Source organism: Corapipo altera, unplaced genomic scaffold, assembly GCF_003945725.1.
Source record: "Corapipo altera isolate COAL_440 unplaced genomic scaffold, ASM394572v1 23, whole genome shotgun sequence".
In the NCBI taxonomy this organism is placed as follows: Eukaryota; Metazoa; Chordata; class Aves; order Passeriformes; family Pipridae; genus Corapipo; species Corapipo altera.
In genome coordinates, this window is record NW_020884878.1 from 17136367 (window position 1) to 17154907 (window position 18541).

Below are 18541 nucleotides of genomic sequence, written 5' to 3' on the forward strand. Positions count from 1 at the left end.
TTTGTAGGTTGTCAACATGCTACATGTGCACTGATGACAAACAATTGGCACACAAAACAAAGAGAATTTTTTTAGGAGATTCACAGACAGATATGGCTGGAAATAGCACAGGGGAGGAAAAGCAATCATTCATAAGAGTGGAGGTCATAACTCAGTATCTCTTAAAATGAACTGCTCAGAAATGGCCAAGTGGAAATCCCAGAAAATAGAGCTGTAACAAGCTCAATGCCAAAAACAAGGAAATCAGTGTCTATCCACTGAGCACATCAATATGGAAACTTGTTAAGAGGTTTCAAGCTCCAAAATCAGTCAGATGGGAAAAGAGTGAGAGACAAAGTGATTTCTGAAATAAATTTATTTTGGGTTATTTTTGGAAAAGGAGACAAAAAGGAGGGACATGGGTACATTGGAAAGCTGACAAAAATCATTATTCTCTGTAAATTGCTTCGACATTGTATAGGCAGTGACCTTCACAGAACTACCAGTTTAATGGCATTTACTTCAGCAGTAGCTGATTTCACTGTTAAACAGGGATGCATAGCACAAGATTACACAACTAAATCACTCTTGTAAATATTTAATATCATTGCCTTTCTTTTTTTTCTTTTTAACAAATCACTATCAAAGGCAGTAGAAAACACATTTATTTATTCTATCCCGGAAAAAGCTTAGCGCTCATGCATTTTATCTATCTAGTTCTCCAAATGACTTTGACACTTGAAAGCCCTTGTGATCAAAACAGTCTGAAGGAAGGCAATTTTGCAACCATTTAAGAACTGATTTCATGCACTGATCAACATTTACCAAACTTGCCTGATGGAATAGCACAAAGTTTAACCTAGCAGATTGATAGCAAACACCTGAAGGAGAAAATTAGCAAGAAAACTGCACTGGTTTAAATAAAAGTACCTTAGAAGACAAAACTAAAGAAAAATCTGAGATTATGTCTCCACTCTTTCTCCCAGTCATAAAAAAAAAATTATCAGTATTTGGGAAATCAAAGGGAACTAGCACTAACAGAAAAAAAGTCATACTTTTGGTTGACAATACAATAAGCACATTCTCCACACAATATATTCGTTGCATTATGGACAGACAGTGCAGCATAGGAGATTTCTCATAAAATACATTTATTTTAAAGATGGAGTCAATAGAGAGAAAGAGTACAGTACAAGAATGCAGCAAAGAAGAATTACTAATCACGTCTCTAGTATCATATCTAGTAATATAAAATTGACTGAGAAATTGAAATGCTGAGCCTGGAATTGAGTACGCAAAGCAAGTTATTTCTAAAGACAGCCTTACGATCTGTACATTTTGATTTTTCCAACTTTAGGCAAAGACTTTTTCCACAATCTGGCATAAATGGTCTGTCACATTGTGGCAAAAATGCTATTCTGTTCAAATTGCGGATGATCAATGCCAGAAAGTGTTCTTTATAACAGTACTTCAGGAGACAAGTAACAAAAGTTATGTGTCTTTTCATCAATTTAGCAACCGGGGAAAGACAAATCAATGGATATCTAGGAACGAAACAAATTCTAGGGGAAAAATAATTTGGTAAACTGAAAGATAAAAAACATGTATAGACCAGTTTGCCCCACATGCCTGCAGACTTCATTGGCACTGTCTGCAGAATAAGGTTATTCAAAATAAATATTAAAATGGTCAGACAGACGTATTATTTGGATGATGGACCTGGCCAGTCCTGCAAGGCACTGGTGCCTGAAACGTGTGTGCCCTTTGTCAGAGCTGGGAAATGCAAATGCATGGTGATCTAGGTGCTGCCCTGGGTTTTACAAAAGCTTGCAAATCTTTAATGCAGAGCTAAACTGAGAGCCTGTAATCCCTGCGCTGCGATGCAGCAATGTGCTCTCCCCTCACAGGACAAGCCAGCAGCTATGCAAGATCCTTTTATCAACATTCACAGGGCTGGAAAATAACTGTTCACAGTTTGATTCCCAACATTATCGAGTGAACCAAGAATTGCTTAGAAAACTGGCAGCTGAATACACATGTAAAAGACAAAGGTTCTTCAGTGATATTTATTCTAGCCAAGTTTTAATATTTCAAGGCTTATAGCAACTAACTCTTTACATAATCAAATGTAATTATCTGATCCCAGCTGGTGATCAGAACATTCATCATCAACCTGGTCATTATTAATATTACAGTAATAAGGGGAATAAGGTGTGTGCTTCATAACACTGGCTTAATATGATTCACTGTACCTAATAAGACCACAGCTCTCTTTCAAACACAATTATTTTATAAAATTATACATTTTTGTTACCACTACTAACAATGAACAATCACAAAAGTATATTATTTTAGAACAAATACTGAAATGTTTTTTAAAGTCTTCAGTAAAAAGAATTTGGTCAATTAAAAGGAATCATGCTTTGCTTTAGAAATAATCTGACCCATAAGCAGATCCCCAGTCAAACTGTGACTTGAGAGAAAAGCTCGATTAAAATGCATGCAATTGACAGAATGAAATCGTAAACACTTACCTACAAATACTACATACCATCTTCTTGCTCTACTGTAGGAGAGGAGGTGATATCTCAGGCACCACTGTGTGGTACTGCTTGGCAAATGCTACTGACTTTTTTAATGGTGACAACTGTGTACACAAATTCTAAAAGTACCAGTTCTGTTTAAAGCCTCTCCCCACAAACCAGAGCTGGTACTAAACCATTTCTACCAAATGCTTTGCAGCCTTTAACAAGAGAACTGAGGCCATCATTCAGTGAGAATGATCCAGAATCTCTCAGGTTAGTGTTGGAACAATTTCAGAGTCAGATTCTTCCCTGCAGTATTTCTTTTACGTGAGTGCATTTCCTCTGCTTCAGTATCAGGTGTACCATAATAAAATCCTGTCAGAGCAGTGAAAAATATGCCTCTAAATACTATTACATCAAACCTCTCAGTATAAAAAGCATATCTAGTATAAGACCAGCATCTCACAGAAAATCCTTCTAAAACAGAATTTTTGGATTTTATCCCTGCAGGTACACAACACATTCCCAGGTTCAAAACACTGTTTATTTCTATGGGCTTCTCTGGCAGTTTATGGAACACAATAGACTCGGCACAACTTGCAGAATAGGTCATCTGTAACATAAATTTTGAAACAAAAAGGCTTCAAAAACAAATGAATATGTTACGACCTGTGAGTGCTGAGTTCACACATGATTCCTTGCTCTCTGCAGTGGTATTTTCTATTATCCTCCCTTATTTCATAGCCTATTAGTACTGATTTCTATTTGGATATGTGCACTCAAAACTATCAAGGCTCTTGAAACAAATGTGGAGATGAAAACCAGCATGAGAAGGAGCTGTAGCTCCATGAAAGCGATGAGTACGGCCACATAAATGAAAGGTGCTGGGTGTCACAGGAAGATGTGCATTGCCAAAATCAGAATGAAAACCCAGAATACTGATGTGGGGAAAATCACGCACCATTAGACATGACTTAATAACTGACAGAGATGATACTGTGTGCGTTATATCCGACGATTTGAAGAGGCATGACCTTCTTCACAGTAATAGTTTTACAACCATTTGCATGGCATGCATTCACTAATCTCTAGTCAAAACATTTATTATCTGGTAAAGCGCTGCAAATAAGGCTGCTGTTTCTAAGCCCTTATTCTTAATGTATAAGATCCAGGTTACATGGCACATATTTTCTAAACTGTTCAATATCATATCGCTATCACTTTAGTCCAGAGAAGACCACAACGAGCCTTAAAACAGGAAACTCCCGTTTCACAGGGTTTCCTATTTTTGCAGGGTTGTCTGATGTGTGTAACAGGGTCTATTTCAGTTCCTGATGGCATTATCACCATTTTGCTGCATTACCATAAAGCACGGGAAATAAGCTATTACCCACCACGCTCCTCCCAAACATTATCACAGAGAATCATGCGCTCACAAAACAGCATTAACTGTGAGAATTAGAGTCCATTTAAACTGCAGCTGTTCCTTCATTCCTAAATAGGTTCTTAGATCAAAACTTCTCTCTGGTCTCATTATTGAATGTCCCTTTCAACTGTAAGAAGGAAAAGATCACTTTAAAAATTTTATGTTTTACAGATAACACTCCTTCCTTGCATTATAACAACCAGGTAACATTAAAATGAAGAATTTTTCCAAAATACGGTGAACATTTTAGCTTTCAGATGTATGAGTTGAAATTTTGCCTTCAAACTATCTCTGGCAAAATAAATGAATCTGTAATTTTGATTTTCTATTTGTAGTTTAGCTTATTTTCAGAATTTCAAGCTTAAATTATTTAAGGGAAAGACATTCTATTTATTTTTAACTATAAATCTAAATCTGCATTTAACTCTGTTAAATGCAAAACCTAAATCCTAGATCTAATACACATGCTGGTGTTCTTTTCAGCTCTAAACTCATGCCCTAGAAAAGCCCAAAACCCCACAACCCTGTATTCTGCTATTATCAAAGAAAACACTGCTTATTATGTTCCATTTCCCTCTCTGCTTTTTTGCTTCTTTGTTACTGTCCACTGGAAGCACTCCAATCTGCAGGGAAAAAAACACTCTCAAAACTAAACTGAAAAACCTAAATGCCAGGAAAAGGCACAATGTCTCTTTAAGATAGTCAACAGTAAATTAACTTGCCCATAACAGTGCAATAATTAGCTGTTAGTAGCTTATTAAAAGGATGGCAAAGGCCAAGCTGCCATCTGGGATCTCCAGTTTCTTGTGATTGTTATTATGTCAAGATGTGCAACTTGCATTAGCTTTCATGTCACTGTGCTTGCCCTTACTTTACATGTAAATTTTAATGAAAGATACAGCACTTTAAAAATCAGATGTCCCTCAGAAGTGCTATTAGCCTGCCTTTTACAAAGCATGTGTCCTGTTTTGCTACCTCTGCATCTCTACACAACACTGAATGCCTCAAATGAAGAAAACAGAGGAAGGAAAAAAAAAGCCTTTCAATGATATCAATTAAATACTCTCTCTGGGCAGAGTGAAACCTGAGCCTCACTGAAAACAGAAGACTACAATACAGCCTAAGATGACAGTATTTTAGCTCCTGTTTACACACAAGGCAACCACAAAGCCTTTAACTCTCACAGGAATCATTCTTCTTAATGAAAATGAAAGCCAGCAAAGAATCAGCTGTTTATTCACACTTCAGGAAGACACCGTTTTAAAATAAGGCAGAAAGAAAACATTAAGAAAAAACTAGTTACCTATAAACTACAAAATATTTAATACACTATTAAATATCTTATGCATGCAGATTATTTGTAAACACACATGCTCATATGCACAAACAGAAAATAATTTACCAGAAATGTCCTATTTAATGTCTTCATAAATATATAACAAAGAGGTATAAAAAGAAGAATAAGACATCTATTCCTTTGCATTAGCTGATATTGAACATTTAAGTGACTTCATTCCCCAAAGTTCAGAAAATGTCATCACCTCTGGAATAAAACGAAATAGGATGAACACCTTGCAGAAACGTCCCCAATATCTTACATTTGAAATTCATCAACTATCAATTATCTCAAATTAGACTTCTATGAATTACATTAAAATATTTACTTCTTCCCTAAATAAAATAAGAAACCAGCATCAAAAATTTACCTACAAAAACATTTCAGAACAATGACATCTTCATTCAAGGAGTATTGATTCTATCAAACAAGTTTTGCGATTCGGTATTTGCTAACCATAAAATAAAATGCTTGATTTTTTAAAAAAGTCATTAAGAGTAAAGTTAAAACTGAAAGTCACCATCTTTACAATAATGCAGGATTTTTTTCCCACTAAAGGAAAACAAACCCACTACCACACATATTTTAGTCCTTTCCTTAATACTTTTAAATGTAGAAAACAAAACTATACAATATTCACATTTAAAACCCAAATACTAAGATACTTTACAGGGCAAAGCAGAGCTTAAAAACCACTGCCAAGGCTGGCAAGATGAACATAGTGTTGTTTTTCCCCTTGTATAATTAGACATTTATAGAGCACAAATGATTGAATTTGTTAGTGATGCTTGACTTCAACATTTGCATAAACTCTTGGCCATTCAGATGGACTTATTTACAGAGAACCATTTAAGTTGTAAAAGACCTTTAGGGTCATCGAGTCCAGCCATTAACCCAGCATAAGCACCACATCTACACGTCTTTTAAACTTCTCCTGGACTGGTGAGTCAAACAAGTCCCTGCACAGCCTGTTCCAATGTTGATAACCCTGTCCATAAAGAAACTTTTCCTAATATGCAATCTAAATCTCCCCTGGTGCAACCTGAGGCTATTTCCCCTCATTCTATCACTTGTTACCTGGGAGAAGAGTCTGACTCCCAGTTTGCTATAACCTCCTTTCAGGCAGTCATAGAGAGTGATAAGGTCTCCCCTGAGCCTTCTCTCCAGGCTAAGCAACCCCAGCTCTCTCAGACACTCCTCCTAAGACTTGTGCTCCAGACCACTCACCAGCTTTGTTGTCCTTTTCTGGAAACACTCCAGCACCTCAATGTCTTTCTTGTAGCGGGGAAAGGGGGGGGGGGGGGGGGGGCAAGGGGGGTGTGTGCCCAGAACTGGACACAGCACTTGTGCTGCAGCCTCACCAGTGCCAAGTAGAGAGGGATGATCCTTTCCCTAGTCCCACTGGCCACACTATTTCTGAAGCAAGTCAATACAAATCCTAATGGTTGTACTGGTGAAAAAGAACTTGAAATTATTTTCCAGATCAGTAAGGTCCAGTCATTTCCTTCTATTCAAGCTCACAAATCCTATTTCATTTTTTCTGTGCCATTACCTTCAGATCAATATTATTGAACAATTTCAAAAAATAAGAACCTCACACTGCTCTCTGAGAGCAATGCTAAACTTTCCAAGACTTAAAAAATCTACTTGAGCAGGTAGGACCAAGGGAGATAATCTGATCTTGTAAGATTATTACACAGGGACATTGGCGGTAGCCTTTGTTCTACACGACATGCACTTAAAAATGTCCCACCCCTGAAATATGTGAGTAGTCTTTCATTTCTCTCTGAGAATGAAGAAAAGACCTTCTTCATACTGAAAATGAGTGTGCCACTGTACAGTTTTTCACACCAAGCACAGCTGCTGATGGAAGGAAGGACCCACGTGCCTTAGAGAAGAATCAGCAGTCTTGTAGACTGCATGGCTGCTACAGAGGTGTCCTGCGCACATCCAGAAACCAGCCATACCTCACTGTCATTCTCTGTGTCAGAGAAGACATTTAGGACTTTTCAGTTCTTTGGGTTCTTGGTTCACTGGATTCAATGTGAACTTTGCTGTGGCCTTCAAGAAGACAAAGGATTTCATTTACCAAAAATAGCAAATTCCCGTTAGGAATACTGACAATTTTAAACAGGAACATGAATCTCAAAAAAAGTCATATCCAAATCAAGAGTGATGGTAAAACAAAACCCACTGCATACATAAGACTACCGTGAAAGGTAGCAAAAAGGCAAATAATCATTTCCTTAACAAAGGGTTACAAAAGAACAAATTATATGGAAGAACATGACTACACATTAACTCTAGTACAACAGCAAATTAGAGTTGGATATTTATGATTTTCTTTGGTGTCATTTACTTGTAGGGGAGTGTTAGAGAAATAAACTTAATATAATTGTTCCTTAATTGTCAATACCTCTCCAGAAGAGAAGTTGTATTCAGCAATTCATGCCAAACTAAATAGAAGTCCTCCCTGCTCATCACACATTTACCTCACCTCCACAACCAGTTCTATACATCAAATAAAAACACAAACAATGTTTATGCACTCAGTTTGTTTAAATGCAAGTGGTATCTCAACTACTCCAGCCATTACCCCAGTACACCCACACTTCATCTTACTGAACTTTCCAGGAACTGATTAAAAAAAAATTAAAATCTCCCGGACGTTTTAAAATTATAGATGCTTTACTACAATGAAAACAACTAATGAAACACTTGTTTCAAATGATGAATGCAAGTTCACATACTTGCACATAGTAATATGTTGAGAAGAGGTTTTATGAAATCAAATACATTATATCCAAAATTAAATCAAATGCATCACATCCTTTGGCTCCATATGTGGCATGAGACAGAGTTGTTGCCAGTTTTTACTAAAAACTACAAGAATGCCAAAAAAACATGAACCTTCCATGCAATCATTAAGAGGTCTGGTACCACCTTCTCTGTGAGCTGAAGGCCATGCATGAGTTCGAAATTACAGTTTGAACCCTCTGAAAGCAATGCCATTTTACACGCAGAGTGATGGTTCTCTGATGAAGTCACTCGGTATAACTAGGGTTAAAAACTGCACACAGCTGGCAAGTGAAATGATATTTTCATTCAATGATAGGATAAATTAAGTTTCAGTACTTTTGAATTAATTGTGAACTATATATTATAACCCTCATGCCTATCAGCTCAGTTAGGAGTTTTGCCTTGGAAAAGACTTTTAGCTTAGTCCTACATAGGCTGGCCTGCAGCACAAATGCCACCCAAGAAAAGAAGGGAGCAAAATGAGCTAATACCACACTACACAAAGACTTGACCTGATCTACAAGGACCCTTAAATCACACTAAGCCATACATCAGCTAACTGAATTATTGGCAGCTGTGTTGAGGTAGATTACATTTTGTATGGTGTGCTTAGAAGCATTAGGTTCTCATATTTTTTTATAGGGTATATATCTGATTATTATGTTCTGATGTTCACCTATTGCTAAGAAGATAGCTCTGAATATCTCCCAAATTCATAGTTGCACAATTGGTCATTTCATTCCCCAATATCTTATTAGCATGGACACAAACAACATCCTCCAACATGTTCAAACCATGCTGATCAATATATCAATTCTTCATCAATGTACTCGTTGTGTAAGCCTCAGCATAACAAAACCTTTTAATCTTTCTATCTCATTGGAAAATAGGATCAAAAAAAAAGATTTTTCTCAAGCCATGCTTATAATTTACCAATTAATCTTCACCCCTCCTTCCAGTCGAACTGGAGACCCACAGCAGGTTTGAAGCATTTTGTCTTTTTGACAGTTTGATTAGGGGTGGATGACTGCCCTCTGCATGCTTAAGATAGGTGTGAAGAAGAGTAAGTTCGAGCTCCAGAACAGCTTGCATGCCCTGTGCTATACTGAGCTGCAAAGGAAATGCACCTCTCTGTTTAGCAGTGCTGATCACTTCTGTTTCCTCTGCAGCTTTTTGGAACTCAATTTCTCTTTGCAAAACACTTTGCACTAAGAGAAAGGATGGGAAGTAGATCTGGAGGGAGAAACGATAGCTCAAAAGACCTCCATTGTTGAAGGGTGGTGGACAAGCCCAGGTTCTGCTTCCACCAACACCAGTGCCAAAATTAGCAGTAGTGGTATCACTCCAGTGCAAGAGTCAGCATTATCAGCTCACTGGCCTCTGGCTCTGTCTTTTACTGAACTGACAGTCCCTTTGCACCCCAGCATCACCAGCTACAGACAGCCTGACACTGAGCCACCCATACTTAGTGTGAACAGGGAGAAAAATAACATCTCTTAAAAAGGCCTCAAAGCATTCATCTTAATAAATATTTACTCCATAATTCAATACAAAAGATTGTTAAGAGACTTAAAAATAAAAGCATTAATTTCCAATATGAAACACATTCATAGAAATACAGTTTGTCCATTAAAAAACATTGTACAAGCAATGAAGTCTTAGAAAGAATGCAATCTCTACCTTTACTTCTACCTACAGACAGGAAGATGCGCGTCCAGTTAAGAGGAGGAACAAGAAGGGTATCCATCATGGAGAAGGCAAAAGAGAAGAGAAGGAGAAAGCATAAAAAAACAGAAAAATATGTCACTGGTCATACTTAGAAAAACAAGGAAATGAGCATATTTATGTAGCAGCCAAACCCAGCAAAACACAAGGTAAAGGGAAATACAACAGACATATCACAACTAAAGCAGAAAGCAAAGCTTAAACCACCAACAGCACAACCAGCTGTGGCTTGGTTAAGCCCTTTGGCTTTGATTTTCTACTGAGAAATGCAAACTGCTCATGCAATAGCATGAGCCAGTGATATGCCTCAGTCCCCGTCAAATTCAAAACAACAAGGGAAACAACAGAATAGTACAGAAAAAAAATAAATCTCATGGTTATATATTTGCTAAACACATCTCACCTACCAGAGCAAATATATTTGTATATAATGTTGACATTGCATATTTACCCACACATATATATTTACATATTTTATATCTATCATATTTTTATAGAGAGTAAATATTTATCAAAAGCACTATCTGTGAGTTTGTTAGCAAGAAAAGAGAAGCCATTGTTCCCCAATGTGTCAGATAAACAAGGGTGGCTAAAGGTGCCAAAAGCCAACAGTTTTCACATTTTTTTGCCAGACAAGGGAGTATAGAAAGTACTGATGATCATACAGGCCTGGATAGGTCATGCAAGTCTTCATGAGCCAGCTGGGTTGCAACTTTTAATTTAAATGGCCAAGCGCAACTGTTTATATAATCCAGTGCTAAATCACAGACTACTACAAAGATATGTTCAGTGATACTGAAAATGAAAGTGGCCATCAAAGTTCACTGTCCTGATCACTTCCAACATGCCGTCCATACTCAACCATATCCTGAGTAACTAGGATACGCTGAAGGGACCTCTCTGCTGGATGCTCCCTCAACAAGTGTTACCTCTGAGTCATGTGACCAGTTGAACAGTCAATGGTGACAGAGAAGGAGCTCAGTGCTTCCCAGAGTTTAGCCAAATGCTCCACATGCCAAACACTGTGGTCTTGACATGCACCCATAAAAAGCCCAGTTTTCCTACCTTTCCTACAACACAGAGATGTTAAGCACTACAGAAACTGATAAGTGAGCCCCAACTTCACTTCTTATTGTTTCCTAACCTTTCATGACCTCAGAACAGATTGATCAACATAATAAAAACTGATTATGTCCTAAGCCTCTCTACATTTTGTTGAGATACACAGAAACTATTTCTCTTTTATTCAAGCACCTAATTACTCTTGAGCCTTCACATGAACTATGTTCTATCTTATTAACTCATTGGAGTGTCTAACCTCAGATATGTGCTTACTTAACAGCAAAAAAACCCCAAAACTTTTGTGTACATCTAGTCTAGGAAAGCCTCATCAGGCTTTAGAGTCAAAACTCACATTGTCTCCCCACAGACAAACAATTGGTCTGGTCTTTCTAATGCACCACGTGCACACACCTCGCATTAAGTCCTTAATCGTTTCACTTCTGCATTCACAAGACTAGATAGCATCAGTAGTGCTGCTAACTTCTGTGTACCCATGTCAGCATTGCCTCTGGCACTGTCAGAGGAAAACAGAATCACACCTCTCCTCACTTCACCTGTCCTCACCAGCTTCTTACTCCACACTCTTGTAGTGCAAAATGGGAGTAATGATTCCATCATGTCACCATCAATAGATCTGTAACTCACTGCAAGCTGAGATATTGAAATGTGATCTCTGATCTGGGCCTAGATCCCATTTGTAGCCCATTCTGGGGTTAGCCCTGTTGTTCTTCTAAACCATTTTGTTCTGTGCACATTTGAGTATTTTAAATTGCAGACACAAGACAACCGGCCATTATATGCAATTTTCCTCAGGATTCATAATGAGTTAGGATCATGCCATGAGGGCAATTAACATACTTTTTGTAATAATTGCACTCTTGAAAATGAAGACCAGCACTGAGGTCTACATTTAGTAGGCAGAAGTGGGAGTCATTACAGCTGGCACAAGAAGAAATAAATGGCAAGATAAAATAACTGGTGGGCTGCATGGAAGGGGGAAGCATACCTCTTTTCTGTCCATGGAATCATTTCATACTCCCTCCTGGGTCCCTGAGTCCCAGGCTGATCAGTAGCCTTGGCTCATGGGACAAAGAGGCAAAAATGCAAATGGCTTGACTGGCACTCAGTAGGCTTAGTTGCTTTTGTTATGCAAAGCCCAGCTCAGAAAAGTAGCAGAGACAAAGCTCTTCCATGATCAGTGACTGAAACAAAGAGAAAGTCAAAGGACTTACCTTGTTCACCCATCATCAGGTGTGAGAGGCCTTTGAGAGAGAGAGAGAGAGAGAGGAAGTAAGAGAAAAAGAAAACTGAAAAAGAAGCAGCAATATCCATGCACACTGGTCGCAGTCCAATACCTGTCAGGATTGGAGCTCACATACTTGAATTAGATCAAGTATGGGTGTAGCACACAGGACACAAACATTTACAGGTGCTGCTTTCCACACTGAGCAGGAAAGCATCTGTTGCAGGCAGAAAATACCTGCTGGTCCTTGAAGAACTGTGTTTGAGGTTCAGCATATCCCTTGGAGGGCAACTCCAGAGGCACTGCACACCAGTACAGCTAAATGGGCTACAAAAGCCAAGGTCTGCAATGAGAGTCTGCAAGGGAGCATTTGCTTCTCTGAAGAGATACAGAAATAACTTCTCCTCAGCTGAAGACTTTAAATTCAAGGGTGCACTGGTCAGTAAAAGGGAGGCCATGATCACACCACATCTGCTCCAGATGAAACATCTTGGTTAAGAGCATAGACATACACAAAGCTATCCTCATTCTTGAATGTGTGGCTTCATAATGTATTTTTAGGAGTCTGTCAAGATTGCTCACACTTACTAATTAGACACCAGTAGACCAGACATAGTAAGGATTAAAAAAATTACCAGTAACCTATTAAAATACACCTCCATTCCCTTTCTGGGAAGATGTGCAGACTCACTTTCCTAGGGCAGTGTGTTACTTCATGACTCTACAGCTAAAGCTACTCTTTGGTTTCATAACTGAAGGTAAAGCCAGAGAGCAGTACAGCTCTCCTCAGTAGTGACAGTCACTGTCACCTCTGTAGACAGTTATCGTGTTTACTTGGGCTGCTCCAATCTTTTGGTTTGATAATTCTTTCTGGTACAAACCTTGTCTGTTTCAATTAAAATCCATTTCTAGGCCAAATTTTCAAATATGTTTACTGTACAATTTTTTTTATACAAACATTGTTTAGGTACTATTGTACATATATTCATGCCCAAGCCATTAAGCATTAAGTGACCCATCAGTCAATTTTGTGATAGAAGATATCACAGACCTAATATAACAAAAATCAAGTCCTTCCCATTCAAGCCATAAGTGACCCCTCTTGTACTCGGTTCCCTAACCAACTTCCCTGAGCTTGATTACTTCTCCATATCTCTTGTCTCTCATAGCACTTAGTATGGCAGGGGTTTTGATAGATGCACACACAACACACACACTCCATATCTGAAGTCAGTTTTTTAATCAAACAAGGCTGTGACTTTTTAATTTCACAGAGGCTGAGAGGTCAAATGAATTTATTAGAATGAGAATTTTCAACAAGCAGCATGCTGAGTTTGAATTTGTTTATTTCTCTCTCTTTTATATTTTTCCTTTACGTTGGCTGAAGAAATCTAAAATCCAGATCATCCTAAGAATATGCTCACCCACAGAGAACTCCAAGCCAGATAAGGGGATTAATAATTGTACAGTCTAAGGAATGCAAATATCTTAATGTTCTTGAAGATTATTGTGGATTTAGAAAAATAATCAGAAACACAACATAGGTTTAGATTTTTTTAGCTCTTTTAGCTATAAATAAACATAGCAGATTTGATACTGTAGGACATTTCTGGTTTAATTTGGAAGATATAATTCAGTGAATTTGTATATCTATTTATGGCCACTAACCCCATCATTCTTGATAGGCAAATCTTAGGTCTGACCAAAAGGACACTTGAAAGGCACTGTAAAAGGCAAGAAGACAAAAGTATAATTGTTAGGACCTATAACACACAGAGACCCTGTAGCAATGGCATAAAAAGAGAAAAGGCTAGAAGGTGTCCGTATGGTATGTAGCTGAAGCTGGCTGAACAGGGAGAGAACATTAGATCTGAAGCAGAGATAGGGGTCCTCAGCCCTTGTAGACTGTGGGAAAGGAAAGTCATGCCTAAGAGGTCCAGCACCAACAGATGCAGCTGCTGGAGCTGGCAGGGGTTTTGTCCACTTGAACACGGATGAAGAGAAACCTCCAGAGAAGGTTAAAAGCAAGAGTCTGCATTAAACATCCTGAATCACACCATAAGAAGATCCCTTCTCTCTCCACCAGCCACAGAGGAGCTATAAAAAAACCTCAAAATGTCAAGAATGTCAACACCCCTTTTTGTCCTTTATCCCCAGAAGGCCAATCCTGTGTGCCCTATCTGTCAGGCACATTAGCCAGGTGCAGCCCCAAGCCTTTTGCCTGCAGTTAAGGAGTGAGTGCAACCCCCAAATATACCCACTACTGTGGTCCCTGGTTTAGCCTTGGTTCAAACGTCTTCGAAGGAAGTGTCCTTAAGATGTTCTGACACTTTCTGCTTCTTCATAAATTGGAAATACAATAGCAGCTGTGGTATTGTATGTACCTCTTGATCTTCCAGTCCCAACTGGACAGTGAAAGTAGGGAGATAAATGAAAAACAGTGCACTGCCCCTCAATGCTACTTTTTCCTTTTTAAAATGTGAAGAAAAAGGAGGGTAGATTTGGAGATGGAGCAAAAAATCAGTATTATATCTTAAATTGTTCATCAACACAGATCCTTATTCTAACAAAGAGAACACCAACAGAATTCTAGATTCATTATTAGATAGAATAATAATATAACATTACGAAATAACGTATCAGCTTTTCTCATCCGAAAATTTTCCTCCCTTGCAATTCAAAGTAGGAGTGAAAATAAGTGTGTTTATCTCCAACAAAATGTCATTAACCAAAACCTTCAACCACTGATATATAAAATCTGTGACATTTGCAGCATGTGTAACAAAGGCCTCAAATTAGTCAGAGTAAAATAAACATAGAAAACATGAACTGACATACTTGTCTCACCTTTACATCAGTTTCAAGACATGACAAATGCAAGAGTTTAATTGTATGCATTGTTCAGACCTGTAAACTTGACCAGACGTTGCCAGAATAGTGGGGACATGTATCATCGTGCTATTTGGGCATCGGTCATAAAGACCAGCAAAGTTTTCAGCAGGCTCAGGATGCTAGATGAACTCATCAGGCCCCAAAGCATGTTATTTACATATTCTACCATTGTTTGTGCCAATAGCCATCCCATTTCAGAGGAATCCTATAAGAAAACCTGAGTTTCCACCTAAATCCAGGAAAACATACTTTCCCTTTAATCTTAGATTTGTTCAACAAGAAACCCTGATTATAGCCTCAGAACTGCAAACCCAGACAGTGTAGAACTAGGAAAATGTTTACACAAATCTGCATGAACTCAAATGGTCAAGGGATTGCAAGCTTCTAAACCAATCTAGTCATCCTTATAATAATTTACTGGTTGGGCACAACTGCTGCCCAACAAAAATGGTGGGTAGCAAGTGCTCTGAAAAAGGAAAGCCTCAGAATAAATTACTTATCTGTCTGTAAAGAAATTTTATGTCAAAGTCAAGAATCTGGTGATTTTCTGTTCATGAACTTCAAATATGCATCACAGTAAGGACAATCTATGGCTTCAGAAGAAGACTCTCAACAGGTTTTTTAGATGATGATAAGCATCTGCTTGTGCTCAGCCTCTGGAGCCCCAGCTTCTCCAGACATTTGGCAGTAATGTGAAGCAAAATTGGCCTGCTTCTTCAGAACATCAATTTGTTATTAAAATAATATGTCCATTGCTGAGGGTAGACAGACACATAAACTCTGGTCTCCGGCCATGATTTATGCCTGCCACAGCAGATTTTTCCTATTTAGGTCTGGGAGGTTTTTTAATATTTCTTTAACCTACTACCAGATCACTATTATTTTCTTAAAAGTTATTATTAATCTCCCTTGATCTCGAAGTAACATTTCAAAGAACTACTTTTTTTAAAAAAATTCGTGAACCATCTGCTTTCTATATCAAAATAGTAAAATCAAGCTCTAATTGTACAAAGTATCAAGGGCCAACACTGGATCTTACGAACCCAGAAGGACATTTTTAAAAGTGGCTTCAGAGTTTAATGATATGAAAGAGCAATGTAGTTAAACAGCAGTCTTCATCTTTAAGGAATTGCTAGAGGCAATTTCCAGTGTGGAGGAGAAATTGAGGGAAACCTTGGAGGCAGTTTGAATCCTATTTACCCCCCCATTTTGATACTTAGGACTTAAAATGGAAAATAAAAGGTGGGGATAGCACAAAACACAGCTGAGAGTGACAAGGGATTGCAGTAACAAAGGAAGATGGACTCCTTCATCTAGTTAATTACAGCTTGTCCCGTACTACTGGGCCAATGCTCTGGGGGTGTGCCTGTGTGTGTGGGTGTGCATGCACTGCTCAATTGCTCTGTTAAGGCAGGCAGCCTCAGTATTTCCCTTTTAATGATGCTGCCAGATGATTAGCCCAAAAGCTCTTAATGAATGGGAAAAGAGACTGTCAGGCAGCAGCAGCAACCCAGATCTCCCCTGGGGCAAGCTTGCCCATAGAGTATCCTTTTTCTTGGTATCAAGCTCCATGACCCATTCAGACAAAAACAGGGCCAGCTGCAATATATGTCTGAGATAGGACATCAGGCCCTCTAGTCCAGCATATACACAACAATCCTTTATGGTAAAGCTGAAGAAAGAAAGCACGCAAACCAGGGATTCTTACAGAAATAAAATGACATCCACTACAGAGAAGAGCACTGTGATGAGTAATGGAGTCTGTTGTTTTCACCTCCTTTCCGAACTTCATAAAACTAGCAATTCTTTAACAAATAGGCCTTTCTTTACTCTGAGCCTCATGCTCCAGCTCCATCAACAGTTCCCTTTTCTAGTTCATGAGGAAAGCACCTTGTCTTCCACGTGGTCGCTCATAAAATAGCCATCTTGAGGCTTTCTAAAACCCAAAGTCCAAGGAAAATTCCCTAAGAATCCCCAGGTACCTAAAAAAAAAAAGGGCATTCCAGCAGGGCCAAAGGATAGGACTCAGAGGAAGGAGTAAAACCCTTGTCTTGAGAGATGTAAAGAATGGATAAAGAGGAAAAATCATTCTGCAGCCCTGTTAAGACTTTTTACCTGTTAGACAGGTCAGCTTTGCCAAGAGGGTGACCTGATTCCTTGGCTGCTCGCATACATGGTGCCTTTTTTTTCCAAGCTGGGCAAAGAAGTAGCACAGGCTGGGGAGCGGTCAGTTTTCTTTGATTCAACCACGACATGCACAACAGCCAAGGGGCTGCTCTCAGGCCCCAGCAGTGAGGCCAGTCGGGAGTGTAGTTTTGTTATTGTAGCCGCAGGCCCACTTCCAATCCAATTACACACAACAGCTGTGCTAGCTCCTCTTTTCCATCCCCTTTCCTTCCTCTGCTATATAATTCCAGGATAGGTTTTGTCATTAGCAGTGGCAGTGAATTAGGGTGAGTGGCATCTTCTCTGAGTCATCAAAGGAATAAGAGCACGAGGTAGAAGTCAAAGTTGTTTACCCCCCTGTCTATGGAAGCAATAGTGATTGAACAACACTATCCCCTTTCACGCCAGGCAGAAACAGTATTCCAACATTGCAAGTGGCATACTCCTAGAAGTATTCACACAGGGAAGGCTACAAACATGATGGTGTTTGAAAGCATGAAAGTAAACATGCGAGTGCTCACATAGATGGCCACAAGTACAAGAGAATGTGTGCAGGTAGCAAGACCTGAGGGTGAATGACCATCTTTTATGGTTGATCCATAAGAAGATGTGTATCACTGCAAATCAGAGCACCTGATCAAGGAGGTGCACAAGTTGGGGAAAGAACTGTTAGGTATGGAATAGAATTCTTCAGCTTAGAAAAGACATATCTGACTATATATGTGATAGTGGGAAAATCCCAATTAAGACAGAGCAGGTGAACAGAAAACATCCTTTTCCCAGTTTGTGGGAAACACAAGGAGTAGGAGTCACTGAATTAAATTCTCAAGTAACAGGTATAAAAACAGCTGAAATAAAGTATTTCCCACATTTCAATGATTAAACAATGGGACTTGTCATCACAGGATACAGTGGAGTTGAAAATTTTAAGTGGATTAGGAAAAACAAAGAGTGAACAGATCCACAGAAAATATGTTAATCAATGACTATAGAACAACACAAACTGGATGCAGTATCAGGTCAGAAAGTCCTTAAATTGGTAACTACCAGAACGCACAAATGGATCAGGACAAGACCTATTCTAACATAGTTTCTTCATCTTCCTCCAAAGCATCTACTTTCATAAAAAGACACTTCTGGGATAGAGGAATTCTTGCTCTGACCCCAGTGATCACTACTACTGCCACATTGTTGCAAACAGGTGTGCATGGAACTGAAAAACATTCATATTTCAGTGCAAAAAAATCCAATTAGGGGACAATACCTGTGCAAAGGGCATGCAAGAATAAAAATAATGGTGGCACCTATGAAGAAGAGCCTAAGCCTTTACATACTGGTTTCAAACACCTGATGAATGGCACTAAAGATACAGCATAGATGGATTCCTA

General features: G+C 38.7%; 1 protein-coding gene across 16 annotated transcripts in view; it reads right to left on the minus strand.

Annotated features, from left to right (window-relative positions):
• NRXN3 (neurexin 3) overlaps window positions 1-18541 on the minus strand; it is a 1012014-nt gene that overhangs the window by 886363 nt on the left and 107110 nt on the right. For 15 of the 16 annotated variants that reach the window (XM_027638371.1, XM_027638372.1, XM_027638389.1 and 12 more), the window contains 2 exons: window positions 12085-12114; window positions 9746-9757 (listed from right to left, as the gene is read on the minus strand). In XM_027638371.1, the coding sequence (XP_027494172.1) occupies window positions 9746-9757; window positions 12085-12114 (42 nt within the window). Of the gene's footprint in view, window positions 1-2513; window positions 2534-9745; window positions 9758-12084; window positions 12115-18541 lie in introns of those variants that run through there. The other variant, XM_027638384.1, reaches the window with a different exon arrangement.